A 17,551-nucleotide genomic window follows, 5' to 3' on the forward strand; every position below is an offset into this window, starting at 1 on the left:
CTTTTTTCGTGTCCGACAACGGATCGCAACCCTCAGTGTCGCGCCCATACCGGACCGGGACTGGTAACGGGATCGCAACCCTCAGTGCTGCACCCGCACCTCACTCAGCCAGTGAGCGGGAACCGGTCTGTATGTGGGATCCGAACCCTTGGCGGGAGCGCCGCCGCACTCCCAAGCGGCACACTGTAGCAGTGCGCCACCGGGCCGACCCCTAAGAATTATTTTATATAAAATAATGAAAACAGTGTCTAATCATTGTAGACATGCAACAAGGAAGCATTCACTGCTATGATTACTACACAGTCCTAGCTTTAAGGGGTTTATACAATTTACGTCACAGTTGTTTTACTAATAAGAGCTAAAGGGCCATTGACTCTCACCAGTAACTGGAAATAAAAATTTTGGCTGCACTGAGTGAATGTTGAAGTAAAAAACAAATTCTTGCAGGTAGCAGGGGGAGAGTGGGGGAAGGAGAAAAAAAGAAAATAATTTATAGGGCAAGATATAAAAAAGTAGTATTCCATTCATTGAAGTGGGTGAACTTCTGATGGCTTTATTAAAATAGGCACTTCCAAGAATCCTATGGAATATTTTTTTCCTCTGGGATGACAAAGCTAGAAAATAACTGGAGAGCATCTGAGCTCAGAGTTTTTGAGACTGAATGCCACTGAACAATCAACAAAGGGTAAAAATACAGAACAATCCTGGAGAATGCTGGTATCAGAGTGAATGGATGTTTAGCAAAGCAAAAATAATGATAATGATGGTAAGCCTAAAACAATGCAATCAGTCCTCTGTTCAAGGTATAAGACAGAGATGAGAGGCAGACAACTTCCATAAAGAAAGACTCTATTAAAAACATCTAGTGACAGAACTGGCAAGAAGAAAACACCCAAGAATAAGATGGAGGAAAAAGGAAAATCTAATAATCAAGGAAGGAAAAAACCTTTGAGATCCAATTCCGTAGCTTTTAGCTTCCATGTGATATAATATTTTAAATAAGATGAAGCAGTGTGCTATTTTTAGCGATCCTAACAATCAACTACAAATGTAAATGATTTATAAAGGAACAAAATTTTGGAAAATGTTCAAAATGGAGAGTAGGAAATGGCTCAGGATCAAGATTTCAATTCACTATATATCCTGTCACTAAGCACACACTGACAATTTTAGTAGGAATGATCCCATCAAAGACATTCTTAAATTCATCTTTTTTGTTGTATGGATTCCTTTTCTTCAAAAATTATTGTATAATATTTAAGATATCCCCCACAGGTAACCACCTGCATACGGTATTTCTATTATTTTCTACCCAAGGCAAGCTAAGTGGCTTATTGATTCTAACTCCCACAATGTACTGATATAATGAAAATTGAATGACTTTATTTTCCTACATGAAAAACCACAAAACCACAAGCCTATCTTTCAGTGAAGAGGAATAGCTTACCTGTCAATTCTTACAAAATTATAGAGTAACATAAAAAAAAATAAAACAAGTATTATATATGCTTTGTTCTTTCTTCCTCTTTCCTCAACCAGGGTTATAGGACATTGGTTGGCCTTCTACTTGATGCTTACATCCCTAGAAATGTCCAGTTGGTCATCAACAGATAGCCTTATCTACTTGAGTCATAATTAACTGATAGCTTTTTATGCCTTTTAAAAATCCCCATCACGTTCCCTACACCTAGATGGCTTACATTTGCATGTTAGCAGATATCCTGTGAATATTGCCTTTACTTTGGAGTTATAATTACAAGATTTTATAAATCTCCCTAATATTCCTAAAGGAAAGTGCCTGGCCAGGAAATATGAGATAAGAAGTCTTGCTGCTAAAAAGAGTAACTATGAATGTACTGATATTTTGTATATAGGATACTAGATAGAATCAGTGGCCTTTTTCTGGGCAGGGGATGATTCTATTATTTACAATCATCATTCACGAGCCCAAATCTCATTTGGGTGAAAAAAAAAAATGCTTACTAAGTTTTGTTAGCAAGTTGCCTCCAGCCATTGTTTTGGGCTTAACTTGCCTTAATTTGTCAAATATTAACTAAATATTTTTTGATTTCCCTTGAGTGATATTTCTAGTCTTTTACAGAAAAGAATAACATTTTGTGTTTCATTGTTATTAATAAAATATTAATAACATTAATATTTTTTAGGTTTTTTTTTTTCCTTTTATTAGGAATTCAAGTCAGAAATAGGAAATGCAGCTTGCAGAAACCACAAATGGGAAATGAGGTCCAGGTTATACAATTTTAAACAAGACTATGCCAGTTATTTACAAATAGCAGAAGTAATCCAAAGCACCATTTTATTAAGTACATATAAAACATAAGAATTTCTGGTTTTTAGAAGAATGAGTATGGATGCTAAAGACATTACTCCACTGACTGCCCCTTCCTCTGCCTGAAACAACACTAAAATAACATGATGAACCCAGGTGCATGCAGAGGATGTACAGACAAGAAGCTGATTCACCTCTCAAAACCCCACTCTAAGGGAAAACGATTGCCACCTTAGAATCCTTTGCCAAGCCAGTCAGGTGTGATGGCAGAATGAAAACCATTTTCAGACAAAATACTTACTGATTGTATTCTTTTTCATAAAGCTACGGGAGGATATAAGCCGTCAAAACATAGATGTTAAGCAAAAAATAGGGAATCCCATAAAGAAGAGAGGTGATGGGGCTCCCAGAATCTGGGAAAGAAGAGAGTCCCAGGATGAAAGTGAGGCAGCAGACCTCACGGAGGGGAAGGGCAGAGGGCATCAGGAGGGATATTTCCAGGAAAAACTGAAACTAGACTATTACCTGTATAGGTTTGTCTTGGAGAAAAGATTTCCAGCCACCATGGAAAAACCACCAGAAAGAGATTTAAATTACCAATTGGGAGGCTGGGGAGGAGAGAAAAAATAAAAAACCTCATCATCTACCACAATAGGAAATCAATAGATGTCTAAAATGGATGAATTAAGACAATGCAGTACAGACACAGTATGTAGAAGGTAAATACCAAAATAAACTACAAAAAGAGTACAAAGTGGTTGTTTCTGGGCAGAGGTTAAGGAAGGTACAGAAGACTTTTTTTTTTTTTTTTTTAAAGCACTATTGGACTTTTTAAGCCATGTACACAAATTACTTTGCTACAAGATGAAAGTTTTTAAATGCCAACACTCCATTTTAAAAACCTTTCTAACATTAAAAAAAAGACAACCCTCCCTTCCAATGACTACATCTGAATTCACAGAAAACCACCATGCATTTTAAAAAATGCATTTTTAAAAAGTGGATGAAATAAATCTGGACAGATTTAACTACTGTTTAATTATCTTCAGATTAAATTTGCTAACTTAGCAAATTAAACATGCATAACAAAAAACTCATTTCCCAGTCATGGTTTCAGCAAGCTGCATTTCCTATTTCTGACTTGAAATTCTAATTAAAGAAAACCCTCTAATAAAATATTGATAAAGTGTCATTCTCTTCTGCAAAAGACTAGAAGTATCACTCAAAGGGAATCAAAAAATGTTTAGTACATATTATGGTGAATATTAATTCATCTGGGAAAGTCCTAGATTCCTTTCCAAAAAATACCTGATTATGTCCAGAGCAGACACTGGTTGGTTCTGCTACCAGGTGAGTCACGTGTAGCAATGTAGACTTCTTTGAAGCAGGTCCCGAAATAGCAATGCCCACTAGTGTGCAGGTCTCCAACAAGGTGTTCCTCCTGGACATGATAACTGGCCCTGCCTTGCCAAAAACAATACCTGTGCAATCATCTGCTTATCCATTTGACTCTCCTATTGGAGTGTGGTAAGCCTACTGAGGGCTGTGGCCGTGTCTATTCACCGTGGTTGCTCCAAGTAAGCAACAAAGCCTGATAGTCAGTTTGTAACAGATATTCAATGAATGAGTGTACAAATTATTGAGTAAATCAGTACCAGACTCTTGTTCAATCTCCTTTTAAAATGTAAAAGCAGAAATGTATTCTTAAAAAGGAAAAGGATAAAATACATATGTATAACTGCAAATCAATCTTTGCAGAGCACTTTAAATAAGAGGATACTTACTGAAAAAGTCAACTGCCTACTCTGCTTTCTATCACATACCTGCCAAAGAAAGGTCAACAGAAAAAAAAAAAAAACTCAACTTATTTTACATTTCAGAATGTATTACTTCTCTTTTAATATAAATTAAACGTCATACATATTAATCATCACTTCCACAGCCCATAAAAATAATCTGAGTTTACCACCGGGTATCAGAACTTTGCACTCAGAGAGAAGGAAATGATTATTACAATGAAAATGGTGATGATTTTAAGGCACATCATATTCAATAGCAAACTTCACATCCCTTAGCTTTAGAAATGTGTGTCTTGGGGAATTGGACACATGACATACATATTATTATCACATTTAGTCACACACACACACACACACACACATTTTGCATTGCAATAGGTAGTTGAATCAGAAATACAATTTCTAAAGAATTGGACACATGACATACATATTATTATCACATTTAGTCACACACACACACACACATTTTGCATTGCAATAGGTAGTTGAATCAGAAATACAATTTCTAAATGGTGTGGCTGTGTCACAGGGAAATTCCGACAATAAATGGTGCTAAATCAGTGACTTGCAACTGTGGGAAGTACAGGCCCAAGAATCACCTAGAGAGCTAATCCAAATCATATTCCTCCTTGCCACTCTCTCAACCTTTGAGCATTTTTTTGTGTATGTGTGTGTGTGTTTCCCTTCTACCCCCAACTAGAAGCACATTGTCTCCCAGTTGAGAATCGCTTCTGTGTAGGACCATAATTACTGACTGGAGTATGTCCCGTACTTCTGGTGTGCAGCACAGGAAAGCAACAAACACGCAAAAATGACTTGAGTTTCTTAGCATGGCTAAGTTTAGTGATGGTAAAATATATTCCAGCTGATAAACCAACTTGACCAATTAGTTGTGGCTGCCTGAAACAAAAGTCTAGAAGGATTTCAAGATTCTTTCTGGTCTCAAAACCAAAGTACAGCAATTATTAATACCTGCTGAGGTAAAAGGTGGGATTACAGCAAAAGTGGGATAGATACCATCTCCCCTTCTTTCATCCTAGACCAGTCCAGTAAGTCCATTCAAGGAAACATCAGATCAAAGGTGCCTGCCAATAGCAGACTTAAAGACACAGCATGCCTCGGGAAGTGGTGTAGCATAAGGACAAGAAGCGTGCGGCATAATCTCGGGCAAATCACTGGAGCTCTTAACATGAGAGCTCCTCACAAGCTAGATTATCTCTAACATCTCTACCAAAAGGCCTGGTCTTTTTTTTTTTTTTTTGGTTAGTTTCTAACCTGTAAAAGCTGGAGTGTTTAGAACCTTCCAGGTAACGTCTCATCAACTCATGAAAATCAGAGCAATCAATTAAGGCTCATTTTCTAATTTTTATATTTTAAGCATAACTTACAGGTCTTAATTTAAATGTGTAGGGTGTGCACTGCATCCTGTAGAGATGGTAATGACAGATGGTGCGTTAGCATGACATTTTAAAGAAACTCTGTCCCTCCCCACCAAAATTTATTATAAAGATGTTTTTACAGATTTAGCTATAATGGAAACAATCCAGATATTCAATAGCAGGGATTTGGCTAAATAAGTTATATCTTGTTGACAGGATACAACAATTTGAAATTGTGTGTAAGAATAAATACATGTGAAAATATGGGAAGTATATAGTATTTAATATCCCTTAGTTATAGGAGCTACATATGTGTGTGCTTAAATAGGAAAAAAAAAAGACAAGAATGTTAATAGTTGTAATTTCTGAGTTGTGGATTAATCAATGTTTCTAAGGCCCAATTGAAAGAATAAATGGAAGGGAGTGAGAGAAGGAACTGCAGGGTCTGTGGTGAACGGAAGCACCCCTGCCCTTTCAACAGAGTTCAATGTACTTTTTAACATTACCAAGTCCACACAAAACAATTTGTCAGTTTATGGTCCCTGGATTTTGTGACTATTTTCTTCATTGTGTTTTTTGTACTTTGCAAAGCTTCTGTAGTAACTATGTAATACTTTCATAAGCAGAGTTGTTAAAAAACTCAAAGGTAGCCACATCAGTAAAATTCTGAAAATGTCTTTGATATTTCATTCATGGCAGAATATTGAGGTAATATTTTAGCCATCACTTCATAAGCAGAGTTGTTAAAAAACTCAAAGGTAGCCACATCAGTAAAACTCTGAAAATGTCTTTGATATTTCATTCATGGCAGAATATTGAGGTAATATTTTAGCCATCACACAAATGGTGAGTGGTTTTTGACAAACATGTAGTATTAATAATGAAAGTATAAGTCTCACAAATTATGAAATAAAGGTAGAAAAGATCAACCTCCTTTTTCTGTTATTAGAGATGTGTGAAGTGAAGTTACCCAAAGGCATCCTCAGTAGGGCACAAGCTAAGGTGGCAGGAAGGGGTTGTGACATAATGCTGACAGGAAAAAGGTGCTTTCAAAGGTGCATAACTTAAGTATGGAGGCCTAAACAGTCTTGATATCCACAGTAAATACATTCAGGGGATGAAAGATAGACAAAATTTTTAGAATGGGAGAGGCTACCTAAGTAAAAGTATCGTACTTTACTTAATAAAGTAAACATTTCTATTCAAAATTAAGTAAAAAGTGTTAATGTTCAAAAAGATAAGCTTTTGTTAGCTGAAAGATATCCTTATAAGTCACGTTGAGTCTTATTCTTCAATAGTGCAGAATAAGCCCTTTTATATAAGAGAGGTGTATGGAAACACAAATAACTTTAATGATTTAAGGTAAATAAAAAGAAAGCATGAATCTATAATTGAAAAAACAATTACAAGTATATCTACACAGAAAGTACAATTACAAGTTTCAAGAGCTTAACATAAACCAACTGCTGTCAAAATAAATATTTAAAGAAACCAAAAATAAAACTGCTTAATAGTGGAGGGAAAAATCCACAAAGAGAAAAAGGACAAACCAAGAAAATGAATGAAGAAAAATGAGTAAGAAACCCCAAAAATGTTTTTACAAACAGGAATTCAGATACAAGGAACAGAAACAAACCCTCTCGCTAGGAATATGACCTATGTGGAAATAGAAAGTAACTTAAAGTCAGTTATAAATCAAAAATGACAACCAAAATCTCAGAGAGTCTTAAATTATTTAATCCAGATATTATCTAACCCCACAGATGCTTTGGTGCTATGATGTTCAACATTCTCCATCAAAATGAAATGTGGGACAAACACATTCCTGGTTATAGAGTGTTTCAGAGAGAATTAACCCTGGAAGATCAGGGTAAGAAGTATTTTATTTTGTTCACATAATACATTTCTTGATATGGAAAAGTAACATCATAGAAGGAATTAAAGTAAAATGTATTTTCAAATGATAAGCAGAATCTCAAATTTTCAAATAAGTGGATCTTAAAATGTAGATTAACCTCATGGACTCTCCATATTTTAAAATTAGGGATACTCTAACCTACTGGTTACCAAACTGTCCTCTTTGGCTCATGAACATCCCGGTCTTACAGTTTCTCCTTCTACAAGCCGTTAATATTACAAGTACGTTCAATTTCTATGAAGTTATTAAAGAATTTTGCTTCTGAAAAAGTGTTTTAGAATTATTTAATCTATCCTTGTCAATTCACAAGTGAGAACACTCAGACCAAAGTAACCTCCTCATGTCTGGCCATTCTCAGGTGATGTCCTATCCACTACTCATGACTTTGACTATTTTGGCATTAGGAGTCAACCTTCCCACTCCTACCTCTGCACTTACTGTTATGGCCTTTTGTATAATCTGGAAAAAATCTGTTCTAAATCAAGTGATCTCCAATTTCTGCCTCCACGCCAACCTAAAATCTTAAACTTTACAAAGCAAGAAATTATGACCTTCAAAAGTTATTTTGGCAATACCTAGCAAGGTCAATTTTAAAAAGACTGCTTCTTAATCTCATATTAACATCTGATTGGCATTTGCTAGACTAGTGAGACCTTCTAAGAAATATTAATACTAAAATATGTTAGAGAAAATGATCTACGTATATATGTACATATGTCGTAAACAGTTAAAAATTGATAATTAACAATAAGCAAATGCATACAATAAAAATATGTAGCATGAACCCAATGTTGATTTTTTTACCATCCAAAACAATAGTGCTAAGGTTCAAATCATGATTTTCTGATGAATACACAAGATTTTTTTAAAAGAATGAAAATGTAGGAACAGACACCCACGTAAATTAAAGAAACTAAAAAATCACAAAGTAAGATAAAGATAGTGGCAGATAAGAGAAGAATTTAACACCTATGGTAGCACATTTAGACCAGGTACTCTCTTCATTACAAAAAAGCCAGAATAGATTTTCTGACAATATTCTCTGTTTACTAAAGGATGGCAAGTATTTTTGTTGGTGGCAGGTGTGGATTTTTTCCATCAAAGAACATTACAATGCTGAACCAGTAATAATACCACTTGTATATTTAACAGTTCTGATACCCTCTCATTAATCTTTGATAGCTGATAATTTGAATAGAAAAACATGATGAATCAAAAAACATATGCTGCCAGTTTTAAAAAGAAAAACCCTTAAAAGCAATTCTAGCATCTAAACGGTGAATAAAGAGTGAATTCCTAATCTGGCAGAAGATTTTTTTTTTAATTCAAAGAAAAAATATGAATAACTCTACCTATTTTTAAAAGTGTGAATATTGAAAACAGCACGATGGCTGGCTTCTCACAAACCATGCAAGTTCCATTTGAAGTGTTCTCCTGGTACGATATTCAGTTGGTGAGAGGCAGCAACTCAAAGGACATCACACAGTTTATAATCCAGCTTGAAGGAGCCATCCAGACTTTGCCCTGCCGAATCCTCTCTGGGCAATAATTAGATAAATCCTCATAGATGATATACTGTGTGCAGAAGCGCTGATCAGAGTCAGGTTGGGCATGGTACGCAACTGTATTGATGGTCTGAGTTACATCACTGTCTGGCTTGGGTTTTCTACTGAGAACCTGGCCCCCGGCTGTAGTGACGAGCTTAATAAGATTGTCTTTTGGATGGTGCTTGAAGGTTCCCCCGAAATAGAAGTAGCATCCATCAAACAGCTTTGGCAACTGAAAGAACAACAACAAAAAACTTGTTAAAAGCAGATAAAAATATTTAAAAACACTGCATATAAATAAGAGAAATAAAAATAATAGAACAGCTAAGAAGGCTACTTAATGAGGTATTGGGAGAAGTTGTATTTCAAGTGAACTAATTAGATAAAGAAAAATACTTATGCAAATAAGAATTTCTTTCCTATTTGCAATTTTTTCCCTAAGATTCAGACACCACCTTGGTTCCTTTTCACTCTTCTAAGATTTTAGGTGTGCTTTGTATTAAAAATCAAAACAAACAAAAAAAAAAACAAATGAAAAAAAACTGTTCATCAAACTTCTTTTATCAGGATGTTTATGCATGTTTGGTGGGACTTAAAGCCCCAAGAAGTCTCAGGGTATATGAAACATGCTTCAGGGACAACAAGCTACACTTAACTAAATTACAAGAGTGACATCATTTCTATGGACCTTAATCCAATTCTGTCTATGCATATTCAGGACCCTATATATTACCAACCTAAGGTCTCCAGGCCAGCCACAGTGAGAGTGTGGCCTCCAGGGTTCAGAGATGTACTCAATGGGGTCTCAACAGACTATGAAGACATGGCTAGGGATCCAATTAGCTATGATACGCACTTCTGGGTGCTTTATGGAAAAAAGTTTCACAATTCCTTTCTATGAAGATTCTTCCTTGTCACTTCTAATATATATCTCAACAGAATAATGGAATATTATCCATTAAAACTGCAATATGTGGCAATAAAGGCATATGGTAACTAAATCCGAGCAGCAGCTGTAAGTCTTCTTTCAAGTTACTTCCTGTATCTGAGATTTACCTCAGACACTGAGAGGTTTATGGGAATGTTCAAGATGCCAAAAATCCATTAACAGTATGAAATTATTACCTTCTTGATTTTACTGCTCATCATGATCATCTTTCAGAATCAAGTGCTTGAAATAAGCACAATTAAAATTTTAATCAGTCACCTGTACTTGTTGAAAGGGCAGAATTTTTTCCTGATGGTGATGATAATACTGAGTCATAGAACAATGAAAGTAGTACAAAAGAAAAATACCAGCTGTTCTCTGTTAAGGAGAACAATGAAAGTAGGACAAAAGAAAAATACCAGCTGTTCTCTGTTAAGCCTGCTTCTCTGTGGACCTTCAGGAATTTAACAATGAAAGTAGTACAAAAGAAAAATACCAGCTGTTCTCTGTTAAGCCTGCTTCTCTGTGGACCTTCAGGAATTTCATATTTTTCTTCCTGTTCACACACTTTTCTCTGTAGACATGCTTTCACCCCTGACAGAAAACAAGGATAAAAGTAAAATATCAAGTGAGCATTATTTCTCTCACTGAAATTAAGCAATTTTAGCTAGTGGTTTTTTTCTCTTCATGGCTGTTCTCAGTATCGTTCTGAAATAGAAATAGAAACCTTACTTATGCCAAAATAAAATATAATAAAACTTGCTTCCATATAAACAAAATATAAGAAATCCTCCCAACAGAGGATTAAACAATGAAAGTACTGAACACTGTAATTATAATTTTTTGAAAAACCTAAACCAATACACTATTTCAAACACAAGAATAAAAAAAACTACATTTTTACTTACAGCAATTACCAAAATTAAAGTAAACGAAAAGTTCATCGTTTAGTCCAGCCCATAATCATCTGAACTGAGCAGTTATCAACTGCACTGCTCATTTTGGCAGTCACGTGTCTAATCTCCTGTTGGACTATAAATGATCTGACATTAAGGACAGTGCTTCGGTTCCGCAGCACTTTCCTGCGCTGGCTGTACAACACTGGCTCAACAGTACTTGTTACAGTAAACAACAACCAGAGCCTGGGACATGTTTGCGATTTGACAGGTACACACTGAAGTCACTAAGCCTAGAGATGATTTGGTTGGGCTTTGCAGGAAAAGGAACCTTCTTCTGATGGCTGGAATGTGTTTCACAGCCTCAGGTTAAAAAGCAAGAGTAATAGAGATAGCCCAGCTTGGCACTGGTTAGAATCATTCCATTAACTGGTTCCTGGGTGCAGAAGCCCTCAGCAGGGCCACAAGCTGGCAGCCAGCACTAATTGTCCCTCAAGAATTCCCAGGATCAATCCCACATGGGAAGACCCAGTCAGCTTAATCTAGAGGCCGCATCTTGGGATATTGCCTGTCACCATCAAGTGAGGGAATTGATGGTATGTGTATATATTTATCATGCTCCAGTTTTGATGGCATATATCTAAACTAAATTTGAGATTAGGAGTCAAATGACTTAGCTATCCCAAGTACTTGCCTTGGGATAATAATTTATATTCTTTGAGCCACAGCTTCCTTGCCTATGGAAAGAAAAAAGGAAAATAATACCTCCACCTATTTCATAGGGCTACTGTGGATAAAATACAAAAAGTATTATAGAAACTGGACACCGGGTGGGAGGGGTCAAGATGGTGGAGTAGTCGGTTCCTGGTGTCGCTCTCTCCCACAGAGTGACCAATTTGTAGCTTTTGAGAAGCAGCAACACAGGACCGGAAATCTGTGCTGGAACGGACAGGAGCTGCTTGCCGCAGGACCCCAGTTCAGGTTGCTCCCCATTTAGTAGAGAGACTTTAGAGCTTTTGTGCCCACACGCCCCGAGCCTGCCGGACAGAGAAGGCAAGCAAGGCCGGGCTGGGACTTCCAGAGCAGGCTGTCCCATCTCCGTGAGCGACCTGAGAAGCTCTGGGCTCCCAAGCCCTGAGCCAGGTAAGCCGAAAAGGGTGGGACCTTCGGCCCAGGCTGTCCTGTCTCTGTGAACACCTGAGAAGCTCCGGGATCCCAAGCCCCGAGTCAGATGAGCTGGTGAATGCAGGCTGCATGGGACTGTGGCCCAGGCTGTCCATCTCTGCGAGAGACCTGAGAGGCACAGGCTCCCAAGCCCCGATCCTGACAAGCTGTTGAAGGCAGGTGGGGCAGGACTTCCAGTCCAAGCTAGTATCTGCTGTCCAGAAGCAAAAGACCCTTCAGGATCCAAGCCAGACATCAGGGTGAAACGAGTGAACCGCGATACCCCTCGCCACAATGACAAAACAACAAAGAAACCAGAAATATGAAAAATCAAGAAAGTACATGGCCACCAAAGAAAATTAATAATGTACAAGTGCTAGATCCCATAGAACAAGGAGTCTTTGAAATGACAGACAAGGAATATAGAGTAACTATTCTAAGGAAACTAAATGAGATAAAAGAAAACTCAGTGAAATAACACAATGAAATGAGAAAAAATATACAGGATCTGAAAGAAGAAATGTACAAAGAAATCAATACCTTGAAAAAGAATGTAGCTGAGCTTGTGAAGGATTCATTCAACGAAATAAAAAATACAACAGAGAGTTTAACCAGCAGACTTGAACAAGCAGAAGAGACAATTTCTGACCTTGAAGACAGGCTATTTGAATTATCACAGGCAGACCAGAAAAAAGTATTTAAAAAATTGAAGAAAATTTAAGAGAGATAACTGACAACCTTAAGCGCTCAAATATCCAAATCATGGGTATTCCAGAAGGGGAGGAAAAAGGAAATGGCATTGAAAACATGCTCAATGAGATACTAGCAGAAAACTTCCCAGGTATAGGGAAAGTCACAGATCCCCAGATTCAGGAAGCCCAAAGATCCCCAAACACATTCAACCCAAAAAGGTCCTCACCAAGACACGTGATAATCAAACTGACAAAAATCAAAGACAAAGAGAGAATCTTAAAAGCTGCAAGAGAGAAGTGGCAAGTCACTTATAAGGGAGCCCCAATCAGAATAACATCAGACTTTTCATCGGAAACTCTAAAAGCCAGAAAAGAATGGGATGATATATTCAAAACACTAAAGGACAAAAAGTGCCAGCCAAGAATACTTTACCCAGCAAGGCTATCCTTCCCAAATGAAGGACAAATAGTATATTTCTCAGACAAAAAAAAAAAAAAAAAAAAAACTGCAGGAGTTCACTACTACACGACGAGCCCTACAAGAAATTCTCAAGGAAGGACTGGGGTTGATACCACAAAAACAACCATCACTCCCATGAATCAACAAAAAAGAACAATACCTACCAGCAAAACAATAATGCTAACAAAAGAGAGAAAAAATACTTTATCTATCACCCCAAGAAAACAACAAATACGGAAGACAAACAGAAAATTAGAAAGAAAGGAACAAAAGATACTTAATACATCTAAACAAATATCAGTATAATGCTAGGAGTAAATCAACACCTTTCAATAATAATTCTGAATATAAAGGGACTAAATTCCCCATTCAAAAGACACAGACTGACTGACTGTATTAAAAAGATGGACCCAACAATATGCTGTCTTCAAGAGACTCACTTGACCTGTAAAGACCCACGTAGACTGAGTGAAAGGATGGAAAAAGATATATCATGCAAGTAGAAATGAAAAACGAGCTGGAGTAGCTATTCTTATATCAGATAAAATAGACTTTAAAGCAAAAATCATTAAAAGAGATAAAGATGGCCAATATATAATGATAAAAGGATCTATCCATCAAGAAGACATAACAATCGTAAATATATACACACCTAATGTCAGAGCAGCCAGATTTACAAAGCAAACACTAATTAGATCTAAAGAAACAAATAGACACTAACACCATAATTGTGGGGGACCTGAACACCCCATTCTCATCACTGGACAGATCATCTAGGCAAAAAATCAACAGAGAAACACAAGATATAAACAATACTTTAGACCAATTGGATTTGGCAGATATCAACAGAACATTCCACCCAACAACCTCAGAATATTCATTCTTCTCATCAGCACATGGAACATTCTCCAGGATAGACCACATGGTAGGTCGCAAAGTGAGTCTTAACAAATTCAAAAAAATTGGAATTATTCCATGTTTTCTGATCACAATGGATTAAAATTAGAAATCAATAATAAATGGAACTCTGAAAACTATACAAACTCATGGAAATTATACAAATTCTACTTAACGACATGTGGGTTCAAGAAGAAATTAAACAGGAAATCAAAAAATATCTTGAAAATAATGACACATCTTACCAAAACCTGTGGGATACTGCAAAAGAGTTTTAAGGGGGAAATTTACTGCATTAAATGCTTACTTCAGAAGAATGGAAAAATGACAAATAAATAACCTAGCACTTCACCTTAAAGATCTAGAAAAACAAGAACAATTCAAACCTAAAGTTAGTAGATGGAAAGAAATAATTAAGATCAGAGCAGAACTAAATGGAAGAGAAACACAAAAAACAATACAAAAGATCAATGAAACAAAAAGCTGGTTCTTCGAAACGATTAATAAAATCGACAAACCTTTAACAAGACGAAGAAAAGAAGAGAGAAGACCCAAATAACAAAAACTAGAAATAAAAAAGGTGATATTACAACTGACACCTCAGAAATACAAGGAATCATTAGAGACTACTATAAACATCTATATGCCAACAAATTTGAAAATCTGGAGGAAATGTATAAATTTCTGGATTGCATACATGCTACCAAAACTGAGGCAAAAAGATACAGTATAAATTTCTGGATAAAATCTGGAGGAAATGTATAAATTTCTGGATTGCATACATGCTACCAAAACTGAGGCAAAAAGATACAGAAAATCTGAACAGACAATAACAATAAAAGAGATTGAAGCTGTTATCAGAAGGCACCCAACAAAGAAAAGCCCAGGACTGATGGGTTCACTGCAGAGTTCTACCAGATCTTCAAAGAGGAACTGATGCCAATTCTCTATAAACTGTTCCAAAAGATTGAAACAGAGGCCATTCTCCCAAACTCATTCTAAGAGGCAAATATCAACCTGATTCCAAAACCAGACAAAGATGCATCACAAATAGAAAACTACGGGCCAATATCCTTGATGCATATAGATGCAAAAATCCCCAATAAAATACTAGCTAACAGAATACAGCAACACATATAGAAAATTATACACCATGTCAAGTGGGATTCATCCCAGGGATGCAAGGTTTGTTCAACATACACAAATCAATAAATGTGATACACCATGTTAATAAAAGTAAGCAAGCAAAGACAAAAACCACATGATCATCTCTATTGATGCTGAAAAAGCATTTGACAAAATTCAACATCCGTTCATGATAAAGACTCTCTACAAGTTAGACATAGACAGAAAGTAACTCAACATAATTAAAGCCATATACGATAAGCCCACTGCCAATATCATCCTGAATGGATGATAAAAACAGAAACTAGACAAGGATGCCCACTCTCACCACTCCTATTCAACAAAGTGTTGGAAGTACCAGCCAGAGCAATCAGAGAAGAAAAGGAAATAAAGTGCATCCAGATTGGAAAGGAAGAAGTCAAGCTGTCCTTTTTTGCAGATGATATGATCCTATATATTAAACAGACTAAAGCTTCTATTAAAAAACTAGACTTGATAAACAATTTCAACAAACTTGCAAGGTACAAAATCAACACACAAAAATCAGTAGCATTTCTATACTCCACAAGTGAACATGCAGAAAAGATATCAAGAAAGCTAGCTCATTTACAGTAGCCACCAAAAAAATAAAATATTTAGGAATAAAGCTGACCAAGAAAGTGAAAAATCTCTACAAAGAGAACTACAAACCACTGTTGAGAGAAATTAGAGGAGGACACAAGATGGAAAGATATCCCATGCTCTTGGATTGGAAGAATTAACATTGTGCAAATGTCCATATTACCCAATGTGATCTACAAATTCAACGCAATCACCATCAAAATTCCAATAACATTTTTCTCTGAGACGGAAAAAGCTATCCAGACATTTCTACAGAACAACAAAAGACCACACATAGCCAAAGCAATCCTGAGCAAAAAAAATAAAGCTGGTGGCATAACACTACCTGACTTTAAACTATTTTACAAAGCTACAATACCCCCAAGCAGCATGGCACTGGCATAAAAACAGACACACGGATCAATGGAACAGCTTAGAGAACCCAGAAATTAACCCATATGCCTATAGCCATCTGATCTTTGACAAAGGCAGCATGTCTACAGACTGGGGAAGATACTGCCTTTTCAACAAATGGTGCTGGGAAAACTGGATAATCATATGTAGGAGAATGAAGCTAGACCCGTATCTTTCACCATATACCAAAATCAACTCAAAATGGATTAAAGAATTAAATGTACACCCTGAAACAATAAAACTCCTTAAAGAAAACATAGGGAAAATACTTCAGGAAATAGGAGTGGGTACAGAATTCATGAATAGGTCCCAAAAAGCACAGGCAACCAAAAGTAAAATAAATAAATGGGATTATATCAAACTAAAAAACTTCTGCACAGCAAAAGAAACAATCAACAGAGTAAAAAAACAACCAGAGTGGGAGAAAATATTTGCTAAATATACATCTGAAAAAGGATTAATATCCAGAATATACAAGGAACTCAAACAACTTTACAACAAAAAAACAAATAACCCAGTTAAAAAATGGGCAAAGGAGCTGAACAGACATTTCTCGAAGGAAGATATACAAATGGTCAACAGACACATGAAAAAGTGCTCAATATCACTCAACATCCCAGATATGCAAATCAAACCCACACTGAGATACCATCTCACTCCAGTTAGGATAGCTAACATCCAAAGACTGAGAACGATAAGTGTTGGAGAGGTTGCAGAGAAAAAGGAACTCTCATCCACTGTTAGTGGGGCTGCAAAATGGTGCAGCCTTTATGGAAAATGATATGGAGGTTCCTCAAAAAATTACAAATAGATCTACCATATGACCCAGTGACTCCACTGCTGGGAATATACCCAGAAGAATGGAAATCATCATGCTGAAGGAATACCTGTACTCCAGTGTTTATTGTAGCTCTATATACAATAGCCAAGAGCTGGAACCAGCCCAGATGTCCATCATCTGATGAGTGGATAAGGAAACTGTGGTACATCTACACAATGGGATACTACTCTCCTATAAAAAAGAACGAAATACTACCATTCGCAACAACATGAATGGACTTAGAGAAAATTATATTAAGTGAAACAAGTCAGGCACAGAAAGAGAAATACCACATGTTCTCACCTGTTTGTGGAGGCTAAAAATAAACAAACACACAAACAAATAAAGGGTGGGGGGAAGAAGACAGAATAACCACAAAAATTCCTTGAACTATTCAAGCCAAGTGCACAGATATGATGCGGGGGGGAGTGGACAGGAATGGGTAAAGGGGCATGAAAATCAAGTACAATGTATTTTGAGAAGTAAAATTAAATTAAAAAAAAAAACTGGACACCATAATAAATTATCTTCCTTATAAAAACAAACCCCTCACACAATTTACTCTTTACCTTTGAGACGGACTTATCACTGAGGAAACTTCTGAGGGTAGGAACCACACATT

At 36.4% G+C, this 17,551-nt stretch overlaps 1 protein-coding gene across 2 annotated transcripts in view; it reads right to left on the reverse strand.

The window, feature by feature from the left end:
- Positions 1 to 6,798: 6,798 nt before the first annotated feature.
- The window catches only part of BARD1 (BRCA1 associated RING domain 1), an 80,053-nt gene continuing 69,300 nt past the window's right edge, over positions 6,799 to 17,551 (reverse strand). Inside the window, exons 10-11 of one of the 2 annotated variants that reach the window (XM_008592365.1) lie at positions 10,358 to 10,455; positions 6,799 to 9,165 (exon numbers count right to left, since the gene is read on the reverse strand). In XM_008592365.1, the coding sequence (XP_008590587.1) occupies positions 8,833 to 9,165; positions 10,358 to 10,455 (431 nt within the window). In that variant the 3' untranslated portion in view covers positions 6,799 to 8,832. The remainder of the gene's footprint in view (positions 9,166 to 10,357; positions 10,456 to 17,551) is intronic. The other variant, XM_008592367.1, reaches the window with a different exon arrangement.

Source organism: Galeopterus variegatus, unplaced genomic scaffold (genome assembly GCF_000696425.1).
Source record: "Galeopterus variegatus unplaced genomic scaffold, G_variegatus-3.0.2 Scaffold7833, whole genome shotgun sequence".
In the NCBI taxonomy this organism is placed as follows: domain Eukaryota; kingdom Metazoa; phylum Chordata; class Mammalia; order Dermoptera; family Cynocephalidae; genus Galeopterus; species Galeopterus variegatus.